This window comes from Astyanax mexicanus, chromosome 16 (assembly GCF_023375975.1).
Source record: "Astyanax mexicanus isolate ESR-SI-001 chromosome 16, AstMex3_surface, whole genome shotgun sequence".
Taxonomy (NCBI): domain Eukaryota; kingdom Metazoa; phylum Chordata; class Actinopteri; order Characiformes; family Acestrorhamphidae; genus Astyanax; species Astyanax mexicanus.
Window position 1 is genome coordinate 23,590,094 of NC_064423.1, and position 24,395 is coordinate 23,614,488.

General features: G+C 38.2%; 2 protein-coding genes across 5 annotated transcripts in view; both read right to left on the reverse strand.

The window, feature by feature from the left end:
• The window catches only part of ap3d1 (adaptor related protein complex 3 subunit delta 1), a 37,917-nt gene extending 28,697 nt beyond the window's left edge, over positions 1-9,220 (reverse strand). For 3 of the 4 annotated variants that reach the window (XM_049465854.1, XM_049465852.1, XM_049465851.1), the window contains exon 1: positions 8,903-9,220. In XM_049465854.1, the coding sequence (XP_049321811.1) occupies positions 8,903-8,998 (96 nt within the window). In that variant the 5' untranslated portion in view covers positions 8,999-9,220. The remainder of the gene's footprint in view (positions 1-8,902) is intronic. The other variant, XM_049465853.1, reaches the window with a different exon arrangement.
• Positions 9,221-11,629: 2,409 nt separating this feature from the next.
• Positions 11,630-23,834, reverse strand: hdgfl2 (HDGF like 2). The gene is made up of 16 exons (XM_049465856.1): positions 23,620-23,834; positions 22,643-22,719; positions 21,564-21,702; positions 20,753-20,926; positions 18,544-18,666; positions 17,581-17,649; positions 17,294-17,480; positions 17,047-17,128; positions 16,237-16,534; positions 16,024-16,154; positions 15,852-15,922; positions 15,577-15,647; positions 15,278-15,379; positions 14,941-15,091; positions 14,474-14,600; positions 11,630-12,575 (listed from the first exon to the last, which is right to left on the reverse strand). Exons 1-16 carry the CDS (start codon positions 23,689-23,691, stop codon positions 12,482-12,484), a joined length of 1,968 nt encoding a protein of 655 aa, XP_049321813.1. The 5' UTR covers positions 23,692-23,834; the 3' UTR covers positions 11,630-12,481.
• Between the last annotated feature and the right edge of the window lie 561 nt (positions 23,835-24,395).

Genomic DNA, 24,395 nt, shown 5'->3' on the forward strand with positions numbered 1-24,395 from the left:
CGTCTTGTCTCGTTATCGTGACCCCAATATCGTGTGTCATCTCGTCTCGTGGTATTAGTGTCTCGTCACACCCCTACATTTAAGCATTTTTTTTGTTTGTTTTACATTATTTAAATCTGGTTGTCCTTTACACTGACAGATTCTTATTTTTTTATTTCTCTGTGGATGTATACTTTTAATCAGAGTCCTTTAAGATTTCTCAGTCTGCACATGTGTGGAAAAATGCCCATGGTTCTGGAGATAAGCAAGCAGATCTTAATCCTGCATGTTAGAGACAGAGACAAAACACTTTGGGAATGCTGAAACAAACACCATAACTGACAAAAAAAAATTTGAAATATTCTTTGTCTTTAATAACAAGTTTATTTTGTGGCTCTGTTGTTTGGGTATCCCAGAATGTTTTTGCCACGTCTGTGGCATGTAAACATAGAGCTTCTCCAATATTATTATTTGACTACTTAAGTGTATTATGAAGTGCATGTTAAGACACTCATTGCCACTGATTTTCTCCCACTTCTGCTGTAAAGTTGCCATTTTGGAGAGACAAGATTTTTTTTGCATGACATATGACATTAAGATACAGGGGTTAAAATTTAATATACAGTTAAAATTTGCAATAATATAAGCATATATTGTTGAATCAAGATTTTTAAAAACATTTTTGGAAAACACTTCACATAGTGCATAGTGATATCGGAATTATATCAGCATTGGCCCGAAACCTAGATTTGGCTAATATTTCAAACCAATACTTGCTGATGTGTTTATTGTATGCTGGACAAGGATCAAGCAGCACTGGATGTGTAACTATAATTGGCTGATGCTAATCAAAAACATAAAAGAAATATAATAAATATAGCAGATACCCTTTATTTTATTGTTTGCATACAGCTGGCTGAAAGCTAAAATGTAAGGCAAATTAATGTTTGTTAATTAAAGTTTATAAAAATGTATATCGGCAGATAGGTGTATAATATTAGACAATATATTATAATATCGGCATCAGCTCCAAATTCCCGAATTGGTACATCCCTACTTTAAACTATCTAAACAGTGGCCTCAAAAGTACTACACAATTTACTACACACAGTTTTCTCCTGGCAAGTTTTCATTTTAAACTTTCACTTTTACTGTGTTCCTGAAATGACCTCAATGCTAAAACGGTCAAAAATGTCCTTAACCTCCCCAACAAATCAGCCACAGACCATAACAGTGTCAAACAATGTACAGAGCACCTAAAACCCCCAACCTAGATCAGGAACTAATGCAGAACAATTTAATCAGTTTGTAACAGATAAGCAGTTCCTCAGTGAAAGCCTATTGAGCCAATTCATTGGTGTCCGATTTCAGTCCAGGAGGACCTTAATCCTTGGTGGATGTTTCCCTGCTTACACACACACACATACTGCTGTTCCTGAGCAATAAGAGTCAGATTATGGTCATATGTAATTCAGCATTTTACCTCGATTACAATTAATGAATAACACTTTTTAATGGGATTTTTTTTAGAAGACAGTTCTTCAGAAGCTCAGTTGGCTCTGCATTTCTCCACGTCCTTCCAGATCACACGTTGGATCCATATTAAATGGAGGAAACACAGAGAAGGGACACAAAGACACTGCTGAGCCACCACTGCCATTTCTATCATTTTTAGAGATTGCAGAAATAATCGATGACTAATTGACTAATCGAAAAAATAATCGTCAGATTACTCGACTACCAAAATAATCATTAGTTGCAGCTCTAATATTCAGGCAGTCTCCCATCCAAGTACTTAACAGGCACAACCCTGATTATGAGATTCTGAGATTAAATGAAATCTGAGAGGTTTTCAGGTTAGATTGGCTACTGACTAAATGCCAAGTCGAATCAGACATGCTTACCATAATAATAACAGGGACATGCTTTTTTTTTTTTAGAATGAAGAAGGGGTTAAACACGTGGTGTGAACATTATCTGAAGGACATGGTCTGTACAGCTTGTACAGAATAACACACTCAAACATCTTTCAGTCCTTTCAGTCAGAAAACCTTGGACACAGCGCATTCTCTCTACAACCCCCCCCCCCCCACCCCCGCCCTCCCCTGCCTCAGTCCCTGCTATCACACAGTCATGCAGAGCAGCTGTATGGAGCGAGTGTGCTGGTCATGTGTCTTCAGTCATGAGACAGCACAGTGGCAGAAGGAGGGGAGGGAAGGAGAAAGAGAGGGAGAGAGAAATAAGGATGGATGGAAGTCGAGAGCAACTGCATTTGCACACGAGACCCCAGATGCACAGGAACGAGCAGGCGGGCAGATGGTTCACTTCTCTGTAGCATTCCTGCTACATCCTCACCAACCAGCCCTCATACAAACAGTCTTCAGGGGCTAACTGGGAATAACTGGAATACGTGCCAAGTTGGAATTCCGGCTAACTTAGCAGCCTCTCACTGAACTAGTGACAAACACTCAATATCCTTTTCAGACACATAAGTGAGCACAGCAAGAGGCTCTCGACTTGACAGGCTGAGCTGCTCTCTTGCTCGCTCTCTCTCTCTCTCCCTCTCCTTCACACACACAAAACACACACAGACAGCCATATACACACTTACTCACTGTGCAAACATTCTAAGCTGGTGAGATTTTGAGAAACCTCACACAAAAAGCTCCACACAGACATACACACCAATCACTGGCCAAACTCAGCCTTTCCACAGTGAAACAAGTGACACTGTGGGTCGAAAAGCGGACTTTTTGAGAGAGTGCACACAAGCTTAGACATACACACATCTCCAGGGTCAGGGCAGAAACATACAGCGTTTTCAAAGAGGCCATTATTGCCCTTATTAACCAGGTTTCTCAAATGTTTTCATCCACTACAGATATGAAAACAATCTTCACATTATGTAGGACACCATTCGGATTCGGAGAAGCAAGACATTGTTTTCAGGATTATTTTGCAGTGGACTAATCTGACGATTATTTTTTCTATTAGTCGATTAGTCAATGATTATTTGCGCCATGTTCTCCATGATTTTAGGCACTTTTCGAGACACAAACTAAATTGAGTGTAACCTGTGTGAGTGAGCCATTTACCCATCTCCCATTGCACTTCTGTCCCCAGCACTTTGTGTAATGAAATACTGTTACAAATTAACAATTAGTCGACAATGAACTTTGTAGTCGCCAAATTTAAATATTTGACTTTGTCAATTATATTGACTAATCGTTGCAGGCCTATGGTCCACCTAATGACGGTTGAAATCCCTGTGTCACCCCAAAGACATCCACCAAACATCTTGGGAGTACAAAGGAACTAGACAGTTTGAGAATCAAGCTCTGCATTTTAAAATGTCTGAAGCTTTGTAAAGCTGTATCTCATTATTGGACTATCGAAACAGGATTGGGCAGCCAGCCGTTTTTAATCCCTGAATGCCGGTGCTGACTGATAAAATAATGGATATTACTCTATTCAAGCTGGACAATTGTGCAGAGTATAGGGTAGTATACGATAATATAGGGAGTGTAGGGTACTACGGAATTGTTTGGCACATGTGCAACAACAGATCATCATTGTGTATACATTCTATGCCAAAAAGTAAGAATGACACTATTAAAAAGGTTTGTTGTATTACCAGATGTGCCAGAGAGTGCTACTTTAAAAAAAAACATTGTAATTAGGCACTTCAGTGCATTTTATCTTGAGCAATATTCTAACTTTCCCACCTTTAGTTGGGTATTTTTGTAGCAATATTCTAACTTTATTTTTTTGGATTTTAGTCCTTTTCCAATTAGTTTCTGTGCAAAAATGTGCAATTTCAACATCTGCGAAATCATGGTGGATGGAATACTCAATACTTCTTGAGATTCAGGGGCATTTTATACCCAAATTGAAGGCATATATAAATAACATTAATCACAGGATCTAGTATTGCATAATACAGTACTTCACATAACTGGTAGAGACAAATTTGCCCTGTAATGGAAAAACTGTTAAACATGGTGGTGTGCGTGCCCTTTTCCCCTAGTTTCTTTGGCAGCACCACAGCCAAAAGACACACAAATGGTCATGCCGCTGCACATGCCTGTACACAGTCCGCTGGTTCATCTTGGAAAGCATAAATATTTCAGAGCCCCCTGCACTGTTGGCCAGGTAACAGACACTGTATCTAGGTGAGCAGGTACAGGTTACGCTAAGAGAGCCTTTTGTGACACCTGACTCCAAATGTCTCTGAATCAAACACAGTGATAAGAGTACGTACAGATAGCAGTGAGACAAAAAAGGCAAGACACTTTCCACAGTTATTATCTACGTTTTTTTTTTATATTAAACTAAAATTAAATGCACTTACATGGCAGCATATCTGTACTGTAATGTGCTTCAAAATATAACCAGTAGTAGAAAAGCGCAAGCCATTTGTGAGCAAAGCCTTTGATAATGCCAGAGGACTTACAGGACATTCAAGTGGGCCTTATGGAGCACACACCCCTGTAGGAGACTTTGGCCAACTTAAAACCACAGCCCAAACGCAACATAAATATTTAACAACTCACAGAAATGTACAGCCATGTCAACATAAATATGTATACTGCTAATTGATTTACAACTTTCCGCTGAGGAGTACATATAGTAGGCAGATCTTGCAATTATTTATAAATGTGTTGTGCACTCACTGGGTTTCAGATTCTCACTAAATATGAGATTGATGCTTGTGTACTAGCCATCTGTACACATTCCTTAGGGACACTAAAGCTCACTTTACTTATTCAATGCAATTAAATTATCTGTCTTAATGAACTGAAAGTTATAGTAGGTTTAATTAGACCTTCACGGCATGCTTAACTCAAGGGATTCCACACTAGAAATGTTTTAAATGAGGATGCTACTGAAGGAAGATGCTGGCTAAAATGACTAAATTAGCTTTTAAAATTAGCTTAAAAAAAAGGAGCTTCTCAGTTTATAATACAATACAGTCCGCAGTCTATCGAGCATACTGTCACTCTCCAGTGGAAAACATGCATTTTCAAAAGGATGACTTCACAAGAGAAAGCAAAAACAATTTTAACCTTAAATGGAAAAGTAAAATATAACTTAATTTCAACTTTTTATAGCATAATTTAGGCAGTGTACAGTACAGCTACAATTATTGGACTATTGGACAGCTGCAATATAGTGAACAACCAGTTTCCTAGCCTTTGGTTAAGCTAAAGCCAGGTCTAAACTGTGATGCCGATGGAGATTTACTATTGCAAATCTCCAGGATTACACTTAATCTGCGTCTGGGGAGCCAGTCCTTAATGTTTGGTTTATTTAAAACTACAAAACTGATACGTCAATGACAATTCATCACAATCTAAAAACAGTGCATTTCAGTTTAATAATTGTTTTCGCATATATGTAAAGAACCCTGTAGGCCAATGTAGTTGTCTGCAGGGCTGAGGAGCGAGTGTGTTTTAGCGCATGACCACGTCTGTTCATTTGGGTTCCCTCTGGGCATGCAGTCCACCAAGGGAGAATAGACTACAGCTGAACATGCACTGGGGACAAATGGAGCACTGCTAATACACATGCAGCGAAGATGGCTCATCAAATTATAGAGCAACCTGGCCCACATTTACTGCCAGAGACACACACAAATATACACACACACTCCCAGCCAGATGAACGATCAGTGATCAAACATAAAAGGCGGATGATGCATCACTGACCTCACCTATACAGTCCTGCCTGGTAGAGATGCATGATGATATCAGAATTATATTGTGTCGGCTGATTTTCTTTTTTTATTAGTTTTTTCTTCTTTCAGAAACATTGGCATTGATCTTATCGTATGCAGAAAAAGGACCAAGCGATGCTGGCTGTGCGACTACAACTGGCTGACACTGGCTGTGCTACTTAAGAATTCATCGATTTAGACTAATTTTGAGTTATTTACATTCAGTTTTACAGTTTTACAGGAGTGTCTACTCTCTACTAATTATATGTGTGTAATAACAGATATCTGCATCAGCCCAGAATTCCCACATTGGTGCATGCCGATTGTCTGGACTTCCTTCAACAGTAAATATCTGTAATGCATATGTATGCAGGTGCATTTTAATGTGGAGTGGTAACTGAAACAGGGTGGTCACAAAATTCTCACTCATTTTTAAGGTCATCATAGCAAAAGGTACTATCTTGCTGAATCAGCAATGAGTAGTTGGAAGTTAACAATGACAATGCACATAATTCTCTTTTGCAATGTTCTCTCTCTTACAAAAAAAAACAGAACCTAATGGACACACCCATGTTTAAATGTTTCCTTATGTATATTACGTTTTGCATAATAAAAGTAATCTGTACTCTGAAATGCCATGCAATATATGTAACTCTTGTTTGATTTAGAGATTCTGGTCTCTAAATCAATCAAACAACCAGTGATTTACTTGACAATCCACACACACACACACACACACACACAATAGAGCTGTGAAAAAAAAAAACACTTCCTCATATTTTGCGTTTAACATTTGTGCAGATATGGACAAAAGAATTTACAAACATTGGCTGTACAATACATTTTTTTCAGCACTGCAATGGGCATATACACAATATCACGTTGCAGGCAGTGCAATTTCAAATTAACAATTTTTTTTTAGCTTGACACAAAAGAAAAATCCACATTCTTATTCTCCATAATATATCTGCCAGAAGCACATTATATCTACCAAAGATGGAGAAATAAACCTTGGAGGGAGGGGGACCCATCCTCCTCTGGTCAATTACCATTATACCATTATAAAATTATATTATAAAAAAATATTATAATATACTTATAATATTAATTAAGTCACTGTACCAACAACATTAGGTGTACAGATATAATCATAACTAAAACTAAAGTAAAGCAATGATGATGTTGGTTATTGGCAGTAATAAAAGCAGTAGTCATAACAATATATAGAGAAGGAATTGCAGCAAATGATAATATACCACAGAAATAGCTCCAGTACAATCAATAACTCACAAGGCTGATGATGAACTGACAGACTTTACCTGCCCACCCAGGTTTAGCAGCAGAATTTAACCTAATGTTAATCATTCTCCACTGCCACTTCAACAGAAACAGGATGTGCATTAGTTGAACATTAGTTAGCTAACACATCATCCTGTAGGCTATGGGGTGCTTTTACTAATTGTATTTAATTGTGTTTGCTTTAGACAAGAGGGCCTTGTCTGCAGTCAGGCGTTGGTCCCTGCTGGCCTTTCATTTAACAAAAGGGACAAAAAACTTCATATATAGTAAAGTAGTAAAACTTTTAATAACCTTTAATATATAACATTACACTAACTTATGAGGGTAGAATGCATGTAGACATTTACTGACAGGTAACTAACATAGCTTAGCCAACCCATCTTATGTAGCTTGGTAACCAGCTAGCCAGTCAGCTTTTCTGTAGCTAGCTGAGCTACCTAGCTAGTTATGTGCCCCATTTAGAGAGCTGGAATTAACTTCAGTTTTTTACCATTAGATACAGCTCTGAAAAACTAAATTAAGAGACCACTTTAGTTTCTGAATCAGTTTATCTAATTTAGCTATAAGCATATGTTTGAGAAAAACATTGTTTTATTCTATAAACTACAGACCAAATTTTTCCCAAATTCCAAATAAAAACATTGTCATTTAGAGCATTTACTTATAGAAAATGATAAATGGCTGAAATAAAAAAAGAGGCAGAGACAATTCAGACCTCAAATAATGCAAATAAAACAAGTTCATATTCATAAAGACTTAAGAGTTCAAAAAATAATATTTGGTTGAATAACCCTGGTTCTCCTACACCAGTCTTACACACTGCTTTTGGATAACTGTACGCCACTCCTGGTGCAAACATTCTTGTGATCATCCATCTTCCTTTTGATTATATTTCAGAAGTGTCCAATTTAAATCTAACTCACTATTATTAAGTGGTCTCTTATTTTTTTCCAAAGCTGTATATGTAGTTTAAAAAAATAGTGAATTTCTATGCAAATAAAAAAGAATCAGAATTTGAAGCATGTGCCATTTCAGTAAGATGAATGTTTTAATGGCTGTATAGAGTTCATACAACCATTAAAACATAAAATGGCACATGCTATAAATTCCAAATGGTATTAATCATCACTAAAGCTGCACACTGATTTCTTGCGAGATTTTTAAATGCCACGATGAAATAAATTGATCCTAAAATGAAGATCTCTGTAGTGTATGCAGTTTTACTAGTAATAAGGCTATAGACTTATTACTAGTAAAACTGCATTAACGACAGCGATTTTCATTTATTACTATTAAAACTGCATTAACTACAGAGATCTTCATTTTAGGATCAATTTATTTCATCGAGGCATTTAAAAATCTCGCAAGCAATCAGTGTGCAGTTTTGGTGATGATTAACAGCCACTAGAAAGGGTGGTACCAGTAAAATAACAGTAAAGCAGCTGTTAGCCGGAGAGGAGACTGCCAGCTCAACTCAGCTGTTACCTGACATTTCAGCCTGAGCGTAATCCTGAACCTGAGCCACCTGGAGTTACTAGGTGGAACCAAGAAAGCTGGATGGAGAGGTTTTTTAAAAGATAAAACCCACATAAAGCCTAACTAGCAACATAACTAGATAGCTAGCTGCTATTTTCCTTCATTTGCCTTCAGAAAAACACACAGGCAATAATAGTTAGCAAAGCGCTTTTAACGGTTAACGATTATCTAGCTTTAGCTTACCTAGCCTAGCCTACCTGGTTAGCTAAGCTAAGCTAACTTACTGGTAGCTAGCTAGCCAAGGCTGGCTGGAGCTGTACCCAGAGTAACGTTAGCTTAAGCAGGTGACACGGCCTCCCATTTCCCCTTTACAACAACGACACATTTCTGAATGAAAACCCGCTAAACATTTCTGCACATAAACCGCCTCACCTCATCTTCCTTGTGATTCCTGATGCCACGTACTAAGTCCTGCAGGTTTTTGTCGAACATCCGATCGATGCTGCCTTTAACGATCTTTAGAGCCATGGCTGCCGGCGAGACCGAGCGGCGGTTCTCTGAGCTCTTAAGCCGCGGGACAGGCACTCATCCACCCGTGAAGCCCGTGCAGAGCACCGCGCAGTTCTCCTGATCCAACCCGGACAGATGACAGGTGAGGCCGGCCAGGTCGCGTCCTCCTGCTCGCTGCAAAACAGTAGACTGTCGGTGGAGCCCGTCTAGGAAATGGCTGACAAAATGGCGCCGTGGTCAGCTGACTGACTACATGATTTTCTTTCCCTTTTTTTCACTCCTTTCTGCACAGTGTGAAACAGCACCACAGTGCTGAAAATGTTAGGAATGGGTACAGAATAAAGAGAACAAGAGGCAGAATCAGAAATAAAATACCATTCTTTTTTAGTTATAATAATTTAATAGTTTAATAGCTAGTAAGGTTGGACTTTAGGGGAAACATCGTATTAATTTATTATTAATATTATATTCCTTTTCTTATATTTTTTCTCTCGAAAAATATAATTCATGCCATAGTGGGTAATATTGTTCTAAAAACTATTCATATCAAATGTACATTTTATTAAATTATCAGAATTGTTAAAAAAGACAGAGCCATAAATGCAAAAAATAAAATTTTAAAAGGAGCTAGCTTTATCTCCAGCACTCCTACATTCTGAAAATAAAGTCACATGAACAAATACACATTCACACACTGTCCTGTGTTGCTCTCAGTTTGTTCATGTCATTGTATGTCATTATTGACTGCATGAGTTAAAGTGTTGAAAGTAATTGTGAACAGCTTTTAAAGGATCTATGACTCTATATATACAGCTCTGGAAAAAATAAAAGACAATTACTAAATTGAAAACCTCTGAAATATAATCAAGAGGAAGATGGATGATCACAAGGCATTAGACCAAGCTAAAATGCTTGAATTTTTGCACCAGGAGTGGCATAAAGATTATCCAAAAGCAATGTGTAAGACCTTTTTGTTATTTTAGCCATTTCACATTTTCTGCGAACAAAGAATGCTCTAAATGGCAATTTTTGTATTTGGAATTTGGAAGAAATTTTGTCTGTAGTTTATAGAATAAAACAACAATATTCATTTTACTCAAACATATACCTAAAAATAGCTAAATCAGAAAAAACTAATTCAGAAACTGAAGTGGTCTCTTATTTTTTTCCAGAGCTGTTTATTGAAATAGTGACTTGCCCTAATTTGTGTAGTACATGTATTTCTTACTGAAGAGAGGAGAAACGTAGTTAATTTCAACCAATTTGATGACAACAAAAAAACTTTATCACAGCGGCATTTATCAACATAATCTAAAAACTCCTTTGCAGTGAGAATCAGAACTACACACACTTTATTTACAAGCTCTATTTTGGGGAACTAATATTACTCATACTGGTTGATAATATTCCAACAGCTGGAGGCCTTAATTGCATGTTGGAAACATGCCCCAGAAATTCTAGGCAATATTGGCAGATTTTTTAATAGGAGCATATTCATGCTGAGAAACCCCCCAGCCAACACACGGTTGGATAGGTGGGTTCAAAGTGGGCTCCAGGTGGAAATGGGCTTTAAGTGGGTGTACATAGGTTGATGCAGGGATCCAGATAGTCTTTACAAATTTCCCCTCAATTACAAAACATCTTAATCTCACAAGAGCCCCAATTTGGTCCCATGTGCAATCAACAACACAGACAACCTGTGCTTAATCTCATTTGGTCCAGTGCAGCATCAAACTGATGGAAAGTTTTGAGGAGCCACTGTATAATGTGTCAAACAGCAAGAATGTCTCTAGCCAAAACCTGTGCCAACTGCAGCCTCAGCTTTCTGTTCTTAGCTGACATAAGTGAAACCCAATACGAGTTCTGATATTCTGTGAAGTCAACTAGTCTGTTTATTTTTTGTTGACCTCTCTCAACATGAGTTTTCCGTCTGCAAAATGGTTGTTTTTTTATTTTATCAAATGTCTGTAAACTCTAAAGACTATTGTGCCTAAGTTTTCAGACTGGCATCTTTTTTTTGGCACCAACAATAATGCTACACTTAAACCTAAAACCAATTTAATTGTTATATCTTACTTAACTCCATTGCTACTCATCTCTGTGTTGTTGGAATTACATTATTTTTAATATTTAATCTCTCTTTGTTTAACTTGAGCTCAGAGATAGAGATGAAAGGCAAGAAAGGCAAGAAATGCAGAATCGGGGATCTGAGTGGTCTAGCGGTCTAAAGCGCTGCCACTATGAACCGGAGGTCGCAGGTTCGAACCCCTGCTCATGCAACTTTGCTGCCGGCAAAATTGGCTCTGCTCCCTCCAGGTGGGTAGATGGCGCTCTCTCCCCACATCACTCCTTGGGTGATGTCCACAGCACAGAGCGTCTGTGAGTTGATGTACCGGAACTGAGTTGCTGCGCTTTCCTCCAAGCGCACTGGCTGCTCGGCAATGCTGCATCAGCATTGCACCAGCAGTGGCTCGCTTCACATGTATCAGAGGAGGCATGTGCTAGTCTTTACCCTCCTGGTGTGTTGGGGCATTCCTAGTGATAGGGGGAGTCCTAGTGAGTGGGTTGGGTTATTGGCTGTGCTAAATTGGAGAGAAAATGGGAAAAAATAAAGAAAAGAAATGCAGAATCACTTATGCGTTAAAGACATTCAAAGTTAGGGCCACCATGCTGACTTTTATTGACTTTGTTTCCATTAATGATTAAAAATGATTTGACCAATTTACAGAGCACTTAAAACATGTATATAATACGCAAGACAAGCAAATGTTTAGATGCTTCCAACAAAATATTGTCTTTACACAATGTAATCTGTCCTAGTCCATGTAAAGCAGACACTACAAATAATTAGTTATGGGAAAACCCGACAACAGGGTCTAAAAGTATAAGCCCACTGGAACACTATTTTCAGAAATGATACTTGACATAGGTTAAAATCCACATGTACTACTTTATGAAAATATTTCGTTAGCTCCTGTTGTATGGCTCCATTTACACAGGGTTCTAAATGATGAAAAACAGATTTGTTTTTCTATTTTTTCTTTTTATACAAAAAAGTGGAGAAAAACTGAAAAAAGATGGAAGTATCACTAAGAAAAGGTGGCCAATTTAGTACCAATCATACCGCTTTCACTCAGATAAAGGCATTGGCATTTCCTTTAAATAGCAGACAATTGTTTATGTTAATTCTGATCCCTCCCTCACACTGACTGAATAACATTTAGTGCCGGATCTCTGCCACATGTACAAGGCTATTGCTGACCACAGCATCTCTCAATTCCTGTTCAAAAAGGGTGAACAAGCTCCAGCTTATTTTATATACAACATGAAAAAATGGTGCTCATATGGCAGACAAAACCAACACAAACAAGAGGGTCAAAGGGTGTAAATGTTTGTAAAAGAGGGACACAGTCTACAGGAGGGATAACGTCTGCACAGAATACATGTATCGATGACAAACGTCTCTGATCAGCTGAAATCAGAAAACAGCAGTTCCGATCTTCAGCTCTGTACTGGTTCTGCCTCTGCTGTTGAAGAGTGATCTGTTGCTTCAGGTGTGTGTGGTCGCTCCTCAGCAGGACTGTCTGGTCCAGGTCTGAAATAATGCATATTGTACAATTAACCTCATTTAGATAATAAGGAATTAAAGTAAGACATAAAATATGAAATAACAGTATTATTCCTTTAAAAAGGCATCCGTCAAAAGGATGGGATCTTATGTCTGTTAGACAAAACTCTAATTTAATAGTTACCAAACGTTATTGAATTACTGCACAATATATAAAAATATAAAACAAAAGAAGTTTGTTTACATTCCTCTTTAAAATCAAGTAATTGTACTATTAAACAATCAATATATCAGGGGCATAAAATGGTCCTTGAATTACAGTAATACTGTTTATTACGGTTATTTCTGAGACAATATAGTATCCAAAAATAAATTAGTGCCAGGCCTAGCAAGGTTTCTATGTTGTGTTGGAAACAAATGTGAACAAACAGCAAGGCTTATGGGTAGCTCCTGATCTTCAGTGGTGAGTACCCATCACCACGGTCCAAGGAGAAACCAATTACGAACCAGAAACAGGAAGTCCTAAATCCAAGTGACCAAAGACAACAAAGAACATTTTTGGTCCAACCCAACAGAAAGACTTCTGTGGCTCAAATAAAAAAAATAGATACACAGCACGTCACTCTCTACCCTGTATGGGTATTCAGAGCTGCAGACTAAGGGCCTACAATGGGTACACAAGGGACTGAATTGGATCCTGGAGTCATGAAGGGTCACTTAGCCCCGTTGTCTTATTTTACCTGAGATCTGTTGAAACAAGTCTGCTTTAATGGCGGCCTCACCTTCCAGGACCCGAAAGGTCTCCCTCCTAACATCTCGGTGCCAACAGAGCACTTTCATAGGTTTTGTAGTGTAAGCCGTTTTGGTGGCACACAAAAGACCAAAGGCACATTAGGGCTTAATGTGGGAGCATTATGAATCAATATTTAACCCATTTATAAATATAGAATGAAAAAGGAAGACGGAAAATTGTCCAAAATGTTTGAATAAAAAACATAAACTGTGGTAATTTCTTAAAAAAAAAGAAAAAAGAACCAACACAAGCATTACATGTAATGTTTACAAACTGCTTCTGTGGTAATCCTGCTAAAAATATATATTTCAATTTCAATTTCAATTTACAATGTCTCTCATTTCTCAAACTTTCAAAGCATTACATTTGATTTGCTGATACTTGCAGATACCCTCATAACAAAGATTTACATTTTTGCTGCTGATCTTTTTTATAATAAGTAACAGTATAATAGACGTTATTTTAAAACCAATTTCCCCAGTTATTTTGTTTTATGTAAATTATTTTTACATTATTTTCAGGAATCATTGTACTGAGGTACTTTGGAATCTCTGAAATGTTTAATATAGAATTGTGAAATATGTTGGTAAATGCATGGTGGATTACAGTGTAATTGTATATTAATCTGTTTTGTAAGAAGTTAACTTGGCCTTTTTGCTGGACATCAAGCAAATTGTTGTTGTTGGACAAAACCCTTTTATCCCCTGAAGGGCAACTTTACATGGGAAGGAAAAAAACCTTTACTGTTAATGGAAATCAATGTAAAATATTTTATTCTAAATCATCTTGGTGCATTTCTATTGGTCCATTCATCATGAGATTTGGATACAATGTGAACAATAATTAAAATGTTGAATGTCAAACATGGAGATACAAATAGAGATTTTTTTTTTTTTTGCATGACCACAAAAATGTAACTTGTTAAAGACTAAGAACGTCATCTACTTAGTAAAAAGTGTTATGTATGCATAACTACAACACTGGTACCATGGTGTCATTGGCTAATAGTGTGTATGCTCATACAGAGTGTGGGCTATGTTTAACAAGATTTTTAGCAATTACCAATAAATCACTGCAATTACAGCAAGTTGTGATTCTGAATAATAAGTGAGAAATGGAAGGTGTCTTTTACCGGTCACTGTTTGGTGATTTGTGCTCAGTTGGCTCCTCTTCGTGCTCAGGAGACTTTGGGTTACATTCAGATTCAGAAACATTTTCCTGTTTTACATCTTCAGACTCTCCGTTGACTGGTGTAGAATCTACAGGATGTCGGCAAAATACAAAACAGCAGCGGGAATATAATCAGTCCATTATGATGTCAATGCGAAACTTAATTCAGAATAATTATTTCTCCAATTTGTAAAACTATGAACTATTTACCATTAACTACAATCACAGTATTTTTTTATACGTCCCTTGTGAAACCAATTCATTCTGAATCAGGAATAAATGTAATCTGTACCCATTTACTTTAGGGCCTGAAACAATGTGGTTAATAGAGAACACACTTCTTTTTTAACTTGCCAGTGCATTTAAGCTGGAAAAACTGAAACTGCGCAGAAAATCAACCTAGTGATTCATGTTGTCTAAACAGGTCACCTGTATTCTGTATTTCTGTTTTATCATCCTTCTCCTTCTCTTCTGGTTTTGCTTTGTTAGTCTCCACCTTGCCCACAAACTGGAGTTTTAATTTGTTGTAGATCTCAGTAGCCTTCTCCATTACTGCATTGCTGGCCTTGTATCTGCGAATCTGTTGGACAAACAGAGGACAAATCTGTTGAATCTGTTGGACAAACAGTTAAAATTCAGTGGTTACAACTCACTGAATAAAAAATATATATGGCTCCAAAGCTGTAAAAACATTCCGCCGATGGAAGGAATGAAATGTGCATGTTTTTCCTGTTAAGAATAATTAGTTATCAAACAGAAGGCAGACCTTTTTGAGTGTGGTAATGACATCAGTGTTCTTTTGTAGGATCTGACTGGTGACCTGAACAGAGCCCAGCTCCTCCAAGGCCTGTAAACATTTCTCAATGTCCTTCGAGATGTGAAGAGAAGAAAATTAATCACAGGATTAGATTCACATGTCTACAACATAAGTGTGCAAAAGCTTAAGAAGTTTAGGCAATAACAGGCCTTGTGTTTACGGGTAAACAATGTAAAACTAGTTGACCTTTGAGCAAGTGCTTCAGCAAGTGTTACATGTGTGTTTAACAATAAGATAAAGCCACTTACTGGGTTGTCCACCTTCAGTGCAAATTTGATGTCTGTGTGGAGCTTCTGTAGCTTCTCTTCTGGAGAAGGCTCTGTGGAGATTCAAAGTGAGCAGCATATTTAGAGTGTGAGCAGAATAACAACAAAAATACAGATGGATGTATGTTGTAATCTCCCAGGGTGAAAATTTAAATTGAAGATTCTCACACAGAAATGTCCCTCAGCTACTGTACTATGTGTCAGGTGTGACACTGGGCTTCCATTAATTCGATAAACTGAATTAAACTATCGCACACCTTTTATCTTCTTTTCCACTTTCTTCTCAGGTGGACGTTCAGGTCTCCGTCTCGGTTTCTCAGGTTTAGACCTTGGAAAGCAGATTAAACACTTTTAACAACACTGAAACCAACGCAAATTGTTCTTAGCAAAAGTAGTAAACGAGAAGCAATATCGATTAAAATTCTGTACCTGGCTCTGTGTTTCTCCTCGGACCGCTGCACCTTCTTCTCCTTCTTTTCCCTCTCTTTCTTCTCCTTCACTTCCTTCTCTTTCTTTTGGCTGCCTTTCTGGTTGTCTTGACGTTTGGCAGGCTTTTTCACCTGAAGAATAAAATGAAATATTTACTACACTGCACCAAAGAAAAGAAAAGAAAAAGTACAATACGTCTTAAAGAAGTCTTGCCTCTGCAGGCGGGGGAGAATCAGAATCTGAAGGTGCAGGAATGGGAGGTGGTGGCGGTTTCTTGGACTTTTTGAGAGGATGGTCATCCACACCCTCATCAGAGCTGCTGCTGCTGCTGTCGCTGCCTTGCCGTCCTTTGTTCTCTTTCTCCTTCTTTTTATTTTCCTCTTCCTCTTTCTCTCTCTCCCTCAGCCGCCGAAGTTCCTCCGCCTCCTCCTGCTTCCTGCGCTCCTCAATCTCCCGCCGCCGCTGCTCGTCACGTTTTTTCCAATCGCTGATGCGATCCGCATCGCTGTCACTGCACAACCATCAGCGCATACAATTAGTTACCTTAACACACGGTCATAGTTTGTGATACCAGAAACAGTCATGACTGTGTTAAATATACCATTTAAAAATTGTTTTATCTTTTATAATTGCAAATGAACAGCATCGCTTTAAAAATGGTAAATGCACTACATTAAGTGTTTTTTACTTAATCTTTCACTCCAATAACCTCTAAGATCTGCTTTGAGGAGAGCGAAGACAAGCACATGCCTCCTCCGATGGTAAACATGTAAAGTCAGCCACCACCTCTTTCTTAACTACCACAATTGCAGCATCACTAAGCAGTCAGCATGCTCAGAGGAAAGCACCAGGTACCCATCTCTAATACATCAACTAACAGATGCCTGTGCTGAGCAGCATCATGATGTGTGGAGAGAGAACACCATCTGCCCACCCTCTTAAATTCTGTCAATACTCTATTTGTATGCCAGCTGCAAGCCGAAAGAAGTTTAAAAGTAAGTGGAAGAGTTGAGTCTGACGCACCTGTCACTGTCTGAAGAAGACGAGGCAGCTTTTTCTGGTGCTGGTTTGGGTTTCCTTGCACGAGGCTTCGGTGGAGGTTTCTCTGAATACAAATAAAAACAACAAGCGTGATTTAGTATTCTGTTATTATGTTAATCTGAGGTTCAGATGCATCTGAGCCAATAAACAGAAAGAATTCAGCTCCTTCTTTTCCAATTAACAAAATCAATAAGCCATTAAAAGTCAGTTGTTGCTGGATTGACCTCACCTTTCTTGCGTGCCTGTGGTCCCTTCCTGGGAGCAGGCTCAGGCTCAGAGTCAGATTCAGACTTTGATCCAGATTGAGATTCAGAACCAGAGACTGCCGGCCGCGGTTTCACATCCTCGGAGTCACTCCTCTCCTGCTTGTGATCCGACTGGGAGCCTGACTCAGAATCAGAGTCTGAGGATGCTTTCTGAAACAGGCCACACAAATAATGCAATAAAGGGATTTTATTGATTTGATTGTTATGATTGGTGTTGACTGTGGTGACTATGTGACTGTTACAAACTCACTTTTTTCCTGCCTCGGCCTGGAGGCTTCTTGCCACCACGACCACCCGACTCTTTCTGTGGAGTGAAGTCCTGAAAAGCACATTCGCAGAAAATAAACCAGAGAACCAACTGTAATATTAAAACATTACTGTGGAGATATCATAACACTGCAGATACATACAGCTTCTCTGATTTTGCTATAGGTGTTTATAGGTATATAATTAAGTAAAATGAACATTGTTTTATTCTATAAACAACCAACAACATCTCTCCCAAATTCCAAATAAAAATGTTGTCATTTAGAGCATTTATTTGTAGAAAATGAGAAGTGGCTGAAATAACAAAAAAAGATGCAGAGCTTTCAGACCACAAATAATGCAAAGAAAAAAGTACCTATTCATACAGTTTTAAGAGTTCAGAAATCAATATTTCATGGAATATCCCTGTTTTTTAATTACAGTTTCCATGCATCTCCAACAGTCTTACACACTTCTTTTCAATAACTTTATGCCACTCCTTTTGCAAAAATTCAGGCAGTTTAGCTTGATTTGATGGCTTGAGATCATCCACCTTCCTCTTAGTTTTATTCCAGAGGTTTTTAATTTGGGAAAATCAAAGAAACTCATCATTTTTAAATGGTCTCTTATTTTTTCCAGAGCTGTAGATATAATTTTGTCTTTTTTTTTTTTGGATTGAACATTTTTACACTGATTGCACATTGTACATTCTATTTATAATCTATATACTTTTTGTATTTGTTGTATGACAAATATTAGTTTATTTTTAACAAAAATAAATGATTTTGTCATCAAAATTATTTAAGTGAAAAAAATGTTAGGAATTCAGACATTTACATCACTAATTATCATGAATGTAATTCATGATTATATTCATGATGATTATTATTCTGCACAGAATAACAGGCTGTGCAGCTCTGTGTACCAGCCAAGTCCAGACAAAGCTTAGTGTGAGCATCACGGATACCTGATCACTGTTTTTCCCAGATTCAGAGTCAGAGCTGGGTGAAGGTTCTGGCTCAGAGGGAGATCCACTCTCCTCTTCATCTCGATCACTGGACGACGTTCGCCCTTTTTTAGCTGGGGGGCGCTACAGTGAAGAAGCACAAGAAATTCTTACATAAAAACTACACTTCAATAAATCCTCAACGTTAAACAAACATAGAATTTTTTAAACTTAACATACAAGAAAATGAATAAAACATGTGCCTCAATATCCCAAAAGAACCTATGGTAACGTATGCTTTAGAACCTTTAAAAGCTGTCTGAAGTTCCTTACAGAATCCTATCCTTCACTTTAACTCATGACACATCCTGAACATCCTGAGAGCATCACTACAGACAGTGTGTGAATGTGTGTTAGTTCATCTGACCTAATTTACAGAATGTATGAGTGATGGGTTAGTGCTGGAGATCAAACTAACTGCTTTTAACAGTTTCTACTAGTCTATTTCAAACATTTTAACAATTTAAATTTGTTAAATAGTTTTTTTTAACTTTAAAATATTAAGGCATGTGCCCTCTTAATTACAGTAAGAAATAAAAACATGGTTGAGCTGTTTAAGTAATTTACCAAATTTAATTTTAGATTTTGTATCAGTATTTAATAAAATACTGTTCTTGTGCATTTATCCATAAACTCCAGCTAGTTCAGAATGCAGCCGCAAGACACCTATTCTTTCATCCCTACACTGGCTACCTGTTAAATTTCGTATAGATTATAAAATACTTCTCCTGACGTATAAATCCCTCAATGGTCTGGCCCCGCATTATCTACAGGAACTCCTTACTCCTTACAATCCGCCGCGTTCACTCCGCTCCCAAGACGCTGGCCTGTTATTAGTCCCGCGCATTAGAAAAAACTATGCAGGAGGAAGAGCGTTCTTTTATAAAGCTCCCCAACTTTGGAATAGCCTCCCTATTAATATACGGGACTCAGACACACTCTCAATCTTTAAATCTAGACTCAAAACATTTCTATTTGCTCAAGCTTTTGAGTAATGTCTCATTACAAATTTCTTCTTCTTACAGCTTATCCAGCAAATATAAACCCTGTCCTAATCATCTGTTTTCTCTTTCTCTCCCCATGTCCTGAGCTGCTGCTACCAAGTGCCCATCCCACTCCAGCAGAGTTTTTAAAACCATTCTAACCCCTTTTTCTTCCCTCCCCTCTCTGTTCTCTCTCTCTGTCTTTCTCACATGTGCTGAGACGCCTGGCCGGCCGGTCTTCTTGGATGTGTCCGTCTGTGGTTCCAGCTTTCAGGAATCAGCCCTGTCCTTCTATTCATCTGAATTATTACACAACCCTTCTAACTTCTGCTTTTTGTTTCTCTTCCTTTCCTTTCTGTTTTCTCTATCTATCTCTTTTACATGTATGGAGATGCCCTGTTCCTGATGTTCCCAGCCTGGCTCTCCACTGCCCTTGGTGTTGTTCTCCGGCTCTGCAACCCTGCACTGATTACCATTAACACACTCAGTATCTGTTTCTGTATTAGCCATAGCTCTATAGTTTGTGCCCATCACATTCTTATATTCATAAATTAGTACCTGTTATATTAGCCATAGTTCACATAAATTCTCTGTACCGTTTTGTTCTGTTATTTGTTTGTTGTTTGTTATTTGTTTGTACTGAGCGGGTCAACCCGAGTAGGATGGGTTCCTCGGACTGAGTCTTGGTTCCTTCCAAGGTTTCTTCCTCTTAAAGGGAGTTTTTCTTTGCCACTGTGTCACCATAAAATTGGCATCTCTGTGGTGCTGCTCATTAGAGGCGTGGACCTGTTTTTTCCTGTAAAGCGGCTTTGTGACAACCTTTGTTGTAAAAAGCGCTATATAAATAAAATTGAATTGAATTGAATTGAATGAATAGACTTATGTGTACAGGATGGGTGCTTTTTCTTAAATGACACGCTTTTAATGATTCTGTCAGTTCAAGGTTTTGCATATGATTCTATTGGTAAGAATAATTTGAAATGATCAAAACATTAGAACATTAAAACTCACAGTACAGGTACAATTAATATCTATTCTCATGCGTAACTGATAAAGGTAAAAAACAGTAGAGCATGCAAAATAAAAATGACATGTTCAGCTACGTCTACTAACCCACAATCATTATAGCCACCAAAACAGAACCTGCTTTGGTGGTTTTGCAGAAGGGTATATGATCATTTATCTACCTTTGGTGGTGGTGGAGCTTTCCTTTTCACTGCTCCTCGACCCTGATCTTCACTCCCGGAATCAGAATCTTCACTTCCTGTTTCTGCTTTCCTTGGTACCACTGCTTCCTCCTCTTCTGGCGCGTCACTTCCTGCGGCAGCTTCATTCTCCTCACTCTCTGATGAGCTTGCAGGCTAAACATTGGCAAATTGATTTATTTAATTAGATGGACATTTTATATAAATATTAAAACTAAACATAATATTCTGTAATGGAATCTATGAAAATATCTATATTAAAGTGTTCCTCAGGTTGTTCCTCACTTGCATGCACACAATACACAGGTCACTGCAGCATTTATTAGCTACTACAATAATAGTTCATGTCCCATGACATTTGACATGTCAGTATATATCGTAGGTGTGTAAACACGTGCAAAGTCCTTCAGAGTATTGCTGAGACTGAGAGAGTCTGTTTAAAATGGTGGTAAATAAAAAAAAATAAGAAACAACTGAATGCCTCTAAAAGGTACCATGTTAATTAATTTGTTACTAAATGGTAACAAATATGTTGGCTGGTGCTGAGACGTTTCAAAGAAGTTTCAAGAACAGTTTTCTAAAAAATACAAAGCAAAACTACATCTGGGCATGTTCTTAGACAGTAGTTAGAGCACTGGGCTAATAAGTACAGGGTTGTGAGAATGATGTATGATTTTGTTAACCTGTCACTGTTGGGCCCAAGAACAAGGGCTTTAAAAGTGCTTACATGATTGATTAATACAGAAATGTGTCAAGTGTCATGAAAATGGGTGGTGAAAAAATTGACACTTACTGCAGGAGCACTGTAAGAAGCATGGGGGTTGTTCTGGATCTCCCACAATCCCTCATTAAATCCTTTCCTTTTGTTGGGTTTCCCATATCGGTCCTGGTACTTCTCATAGGCAAAGAGGTCCTTTGCTGCAAGGAATGCTCTATAGTGAAGAAAAAAAAAAGTTGTTATACTGCCATCTATTGGCTCTTTAAAGAAAAAAAGGAAAAAGATCTGTCTACCATTTTGCATACAATTGCTGAATTTTTCACCTTGACTTTAACAACTATTCAAAGCAACATTCAGCAAAGAGAAAAAATAAGCTAATATGCTAACAGACTATTAACAGATCATTTTAGAATGCAATGTCTTATTAAAATCTGCAGCAGTTTCAAAGAATTCTGAGCATAATGTCTATGTTCAAACAGCAGGTAAAAGTGGTTCAAATGCGAAATGTGTAAAACATACTGAATCTAACAATTTTTGATTTGGGCACAGCAGTGTGGCCCAGTCTGAACATACAGACCAGAATTTTTGCAAGTTACTCTATATGTCAAGAAGGAAAAAAGGTGTGTGAGGAGAAATAAAAAAGGACAACAGCAAAGGGTGATGTTTTCAGTGGTGAAATAACAGGTGATGATTCTGTTCAATCTAAATCACCTGGCTATTGTCTATTTTACCTGCTCTGCGTTTCTAATGAAAAGGCAGTGATAGAAGTATGTGCCTTTAATGTAAAGAGTATATAAAATATACATAGAATAATCGCACCAAATTTTTAAGCCAAAGAACTGTCTGTTGCTGAATAATGTGACACTTCTTACACTTCTGAACATGAATCCATTCTCGGTAATAAGTCCAGCTGTCAGCCACTGGAATTCCTCAAAAGATCCTGTGATGCAGGCAAAGATGAAACTGAAACTTTGCCTGAAGCATTGCTCTCTTGTTCTTTTACGCATGTGTGTCAGCTTTAGTGTGCTAACTGCTCAGGCAAATGTCAGATATAGGTCACATTATAAGGTTGGTGTAAACACCCTAAAATAAACATCAGGATCTGGTGGGGAAATCAGATTTGGGCCACTTTTACCTGCTGTGTGTACACTTACGTTTCATGAGTCCCAAAGAAAAAAATGGGGATTTTATTAGGAGGTGGTTTCACTGCCCCTTCAGCAACATCTTCAATCTAGAAGAACACAACACAAGAAATAAACACATGGTATTAGTTAGACATGTTATAAGAAATTGACAGGCTGGTAGACAGCAAAGACACAGCACACCAGCTTTAACAGCAGTCCAAATTTACATGTTTTTACATGAATTGTTTCTATGTGATATTTAAGATATGTTCTTTATAGCTAGGGGATTAAGCTGGGTAAATCAGCTCAATGTTCAATTTAATTCACACGGATTCAATTAAAAACTGTAGTTACCCAAGAAAAGGCTGTAAAAAAGGTTATTTGTGTAGATAACACTACCTACACTGAAAACACAACATGCTGTCAGGTGGGATTCCAAGTCCAGAGCTGTAGCTAATCGTGTAACTGAGCTTCTTAGCTTAGTAAGCTTTAGTCAAAATGTCATTTTAAGCCTGAACCTGAGCCTAAACTTAACCCTGATTATTTTTTGCAGAGCTTTCATTCAGCATTTTCTAGAGATAGGTAAATTGGCCTTGTATTTTAGCAGGTGGTATGAAGTAAACATCAATTAAACATCAACTAAACATGCAACATTTTCGGGTAGACCTGACTGAACTCCCAGTTCCACCTTAAACGGTGCAGCACTTTGCATACTGTTCTGTAGGTTCTGTAATGCTACTGCTGCAGCTTTTAAGGTGGAATGGGTAATTCAGATGAGAAGGTGGCTAGCTAGCTAATTAATAGTCAACTTCAGCTCCTTGGTAGACTGGGCTATGCTGGAGAATGTGTAAAAGCGCAGGTGAAGCAGCAGGGCCTGAGTGCATCGTGCAGTGTGTGTGTGTAGCATGTCTCGGCTAGCTGGGGGTGTGTGTGCTCCGGAGCCTAGCTCTGCCCCCCGCTCTCGGGATGCAGAGCTCCGGCCACACCGCCGCCGGCCTCTCGCTTACCCTGGCTGGCCAGTGGGGGTACCCCTTCATCTTGGCGAAGACGAGGTCGCCCGGCCGAAAGTTGTGCGGCATCTCCTCTGGTCAGGCTGTGCAGAAGCTCTCGGTGCTGCTCAGGTTTCTCGCTCTTCGGCTTTGGCCCGTTTTTCCTCTCCGGACCAGAGCTCCACAAAACGCGCTCACTGCTCCACTGCCAGTTTCCGTTCACACAACCGAGCACCAGCGCGGAAGTCCCGCCTCTAACCAGGCGCTTCATTGATGGAGAAGCCTGCCACTCAGTCCTCTCAGCCAATACAAACGTACAATGTGTATCGCGCTTAGGTTCATTATTATAATCAAGTGGAAATAAGTCCAACCGTCACAAACTGCAAAAAAAAAAAATATATATATATATATTTCAAGGCATTTAACAACTACAAAACAAATAAAACACAGAAGCAAATAATATATGGAAAGATAAATTATAGAATCTCACAGAATGTGTATAAATGGCTGCTATTATCTAATCACAAACTAGTCATTCAAACTTGCAGTAGTTCAGAAAATTATTTATATATAATGTTATAAACATGAATTACATAAAAATATCTAAAATAAACGATGCAGATGCATTAATTATAAAAAAATAATACATGGGCAATATGTGGCTTGTATTACTTGTGAAATTAAAAAAAAACTGTATGAATGAAAAAATGTGCCACACAGCACTAAATATGTAATATCTGAAGGCTGAAGAACACAAAGACTATCTAAGACAGTTCTGAATGGTATCTTTATGA

Coding starts and splice junctions, on each gene's coding strand:
- hdgfl2 (XM_049465856.1), bottom strand. CDS start 23,691: ATGCCGCACAACTTTCGGCCGGGCGACCTCGTCTTCGCCAAGATGAAG. Junction 20,927..21,563: donor CTTCTTACAGTGCTCCTGCA/GTAAGTGTCAAT, acceptor GCCAATGTTTAG/CCTGCAAGCTCATCAGAGAG. Junction 18,667..20,752: donor AAGCTCCACCACCACCAAAG/GTAGATAAATGA, acceptor TCTTCACTGTAG/CGCCCCCCAGCTAAAAAAGG.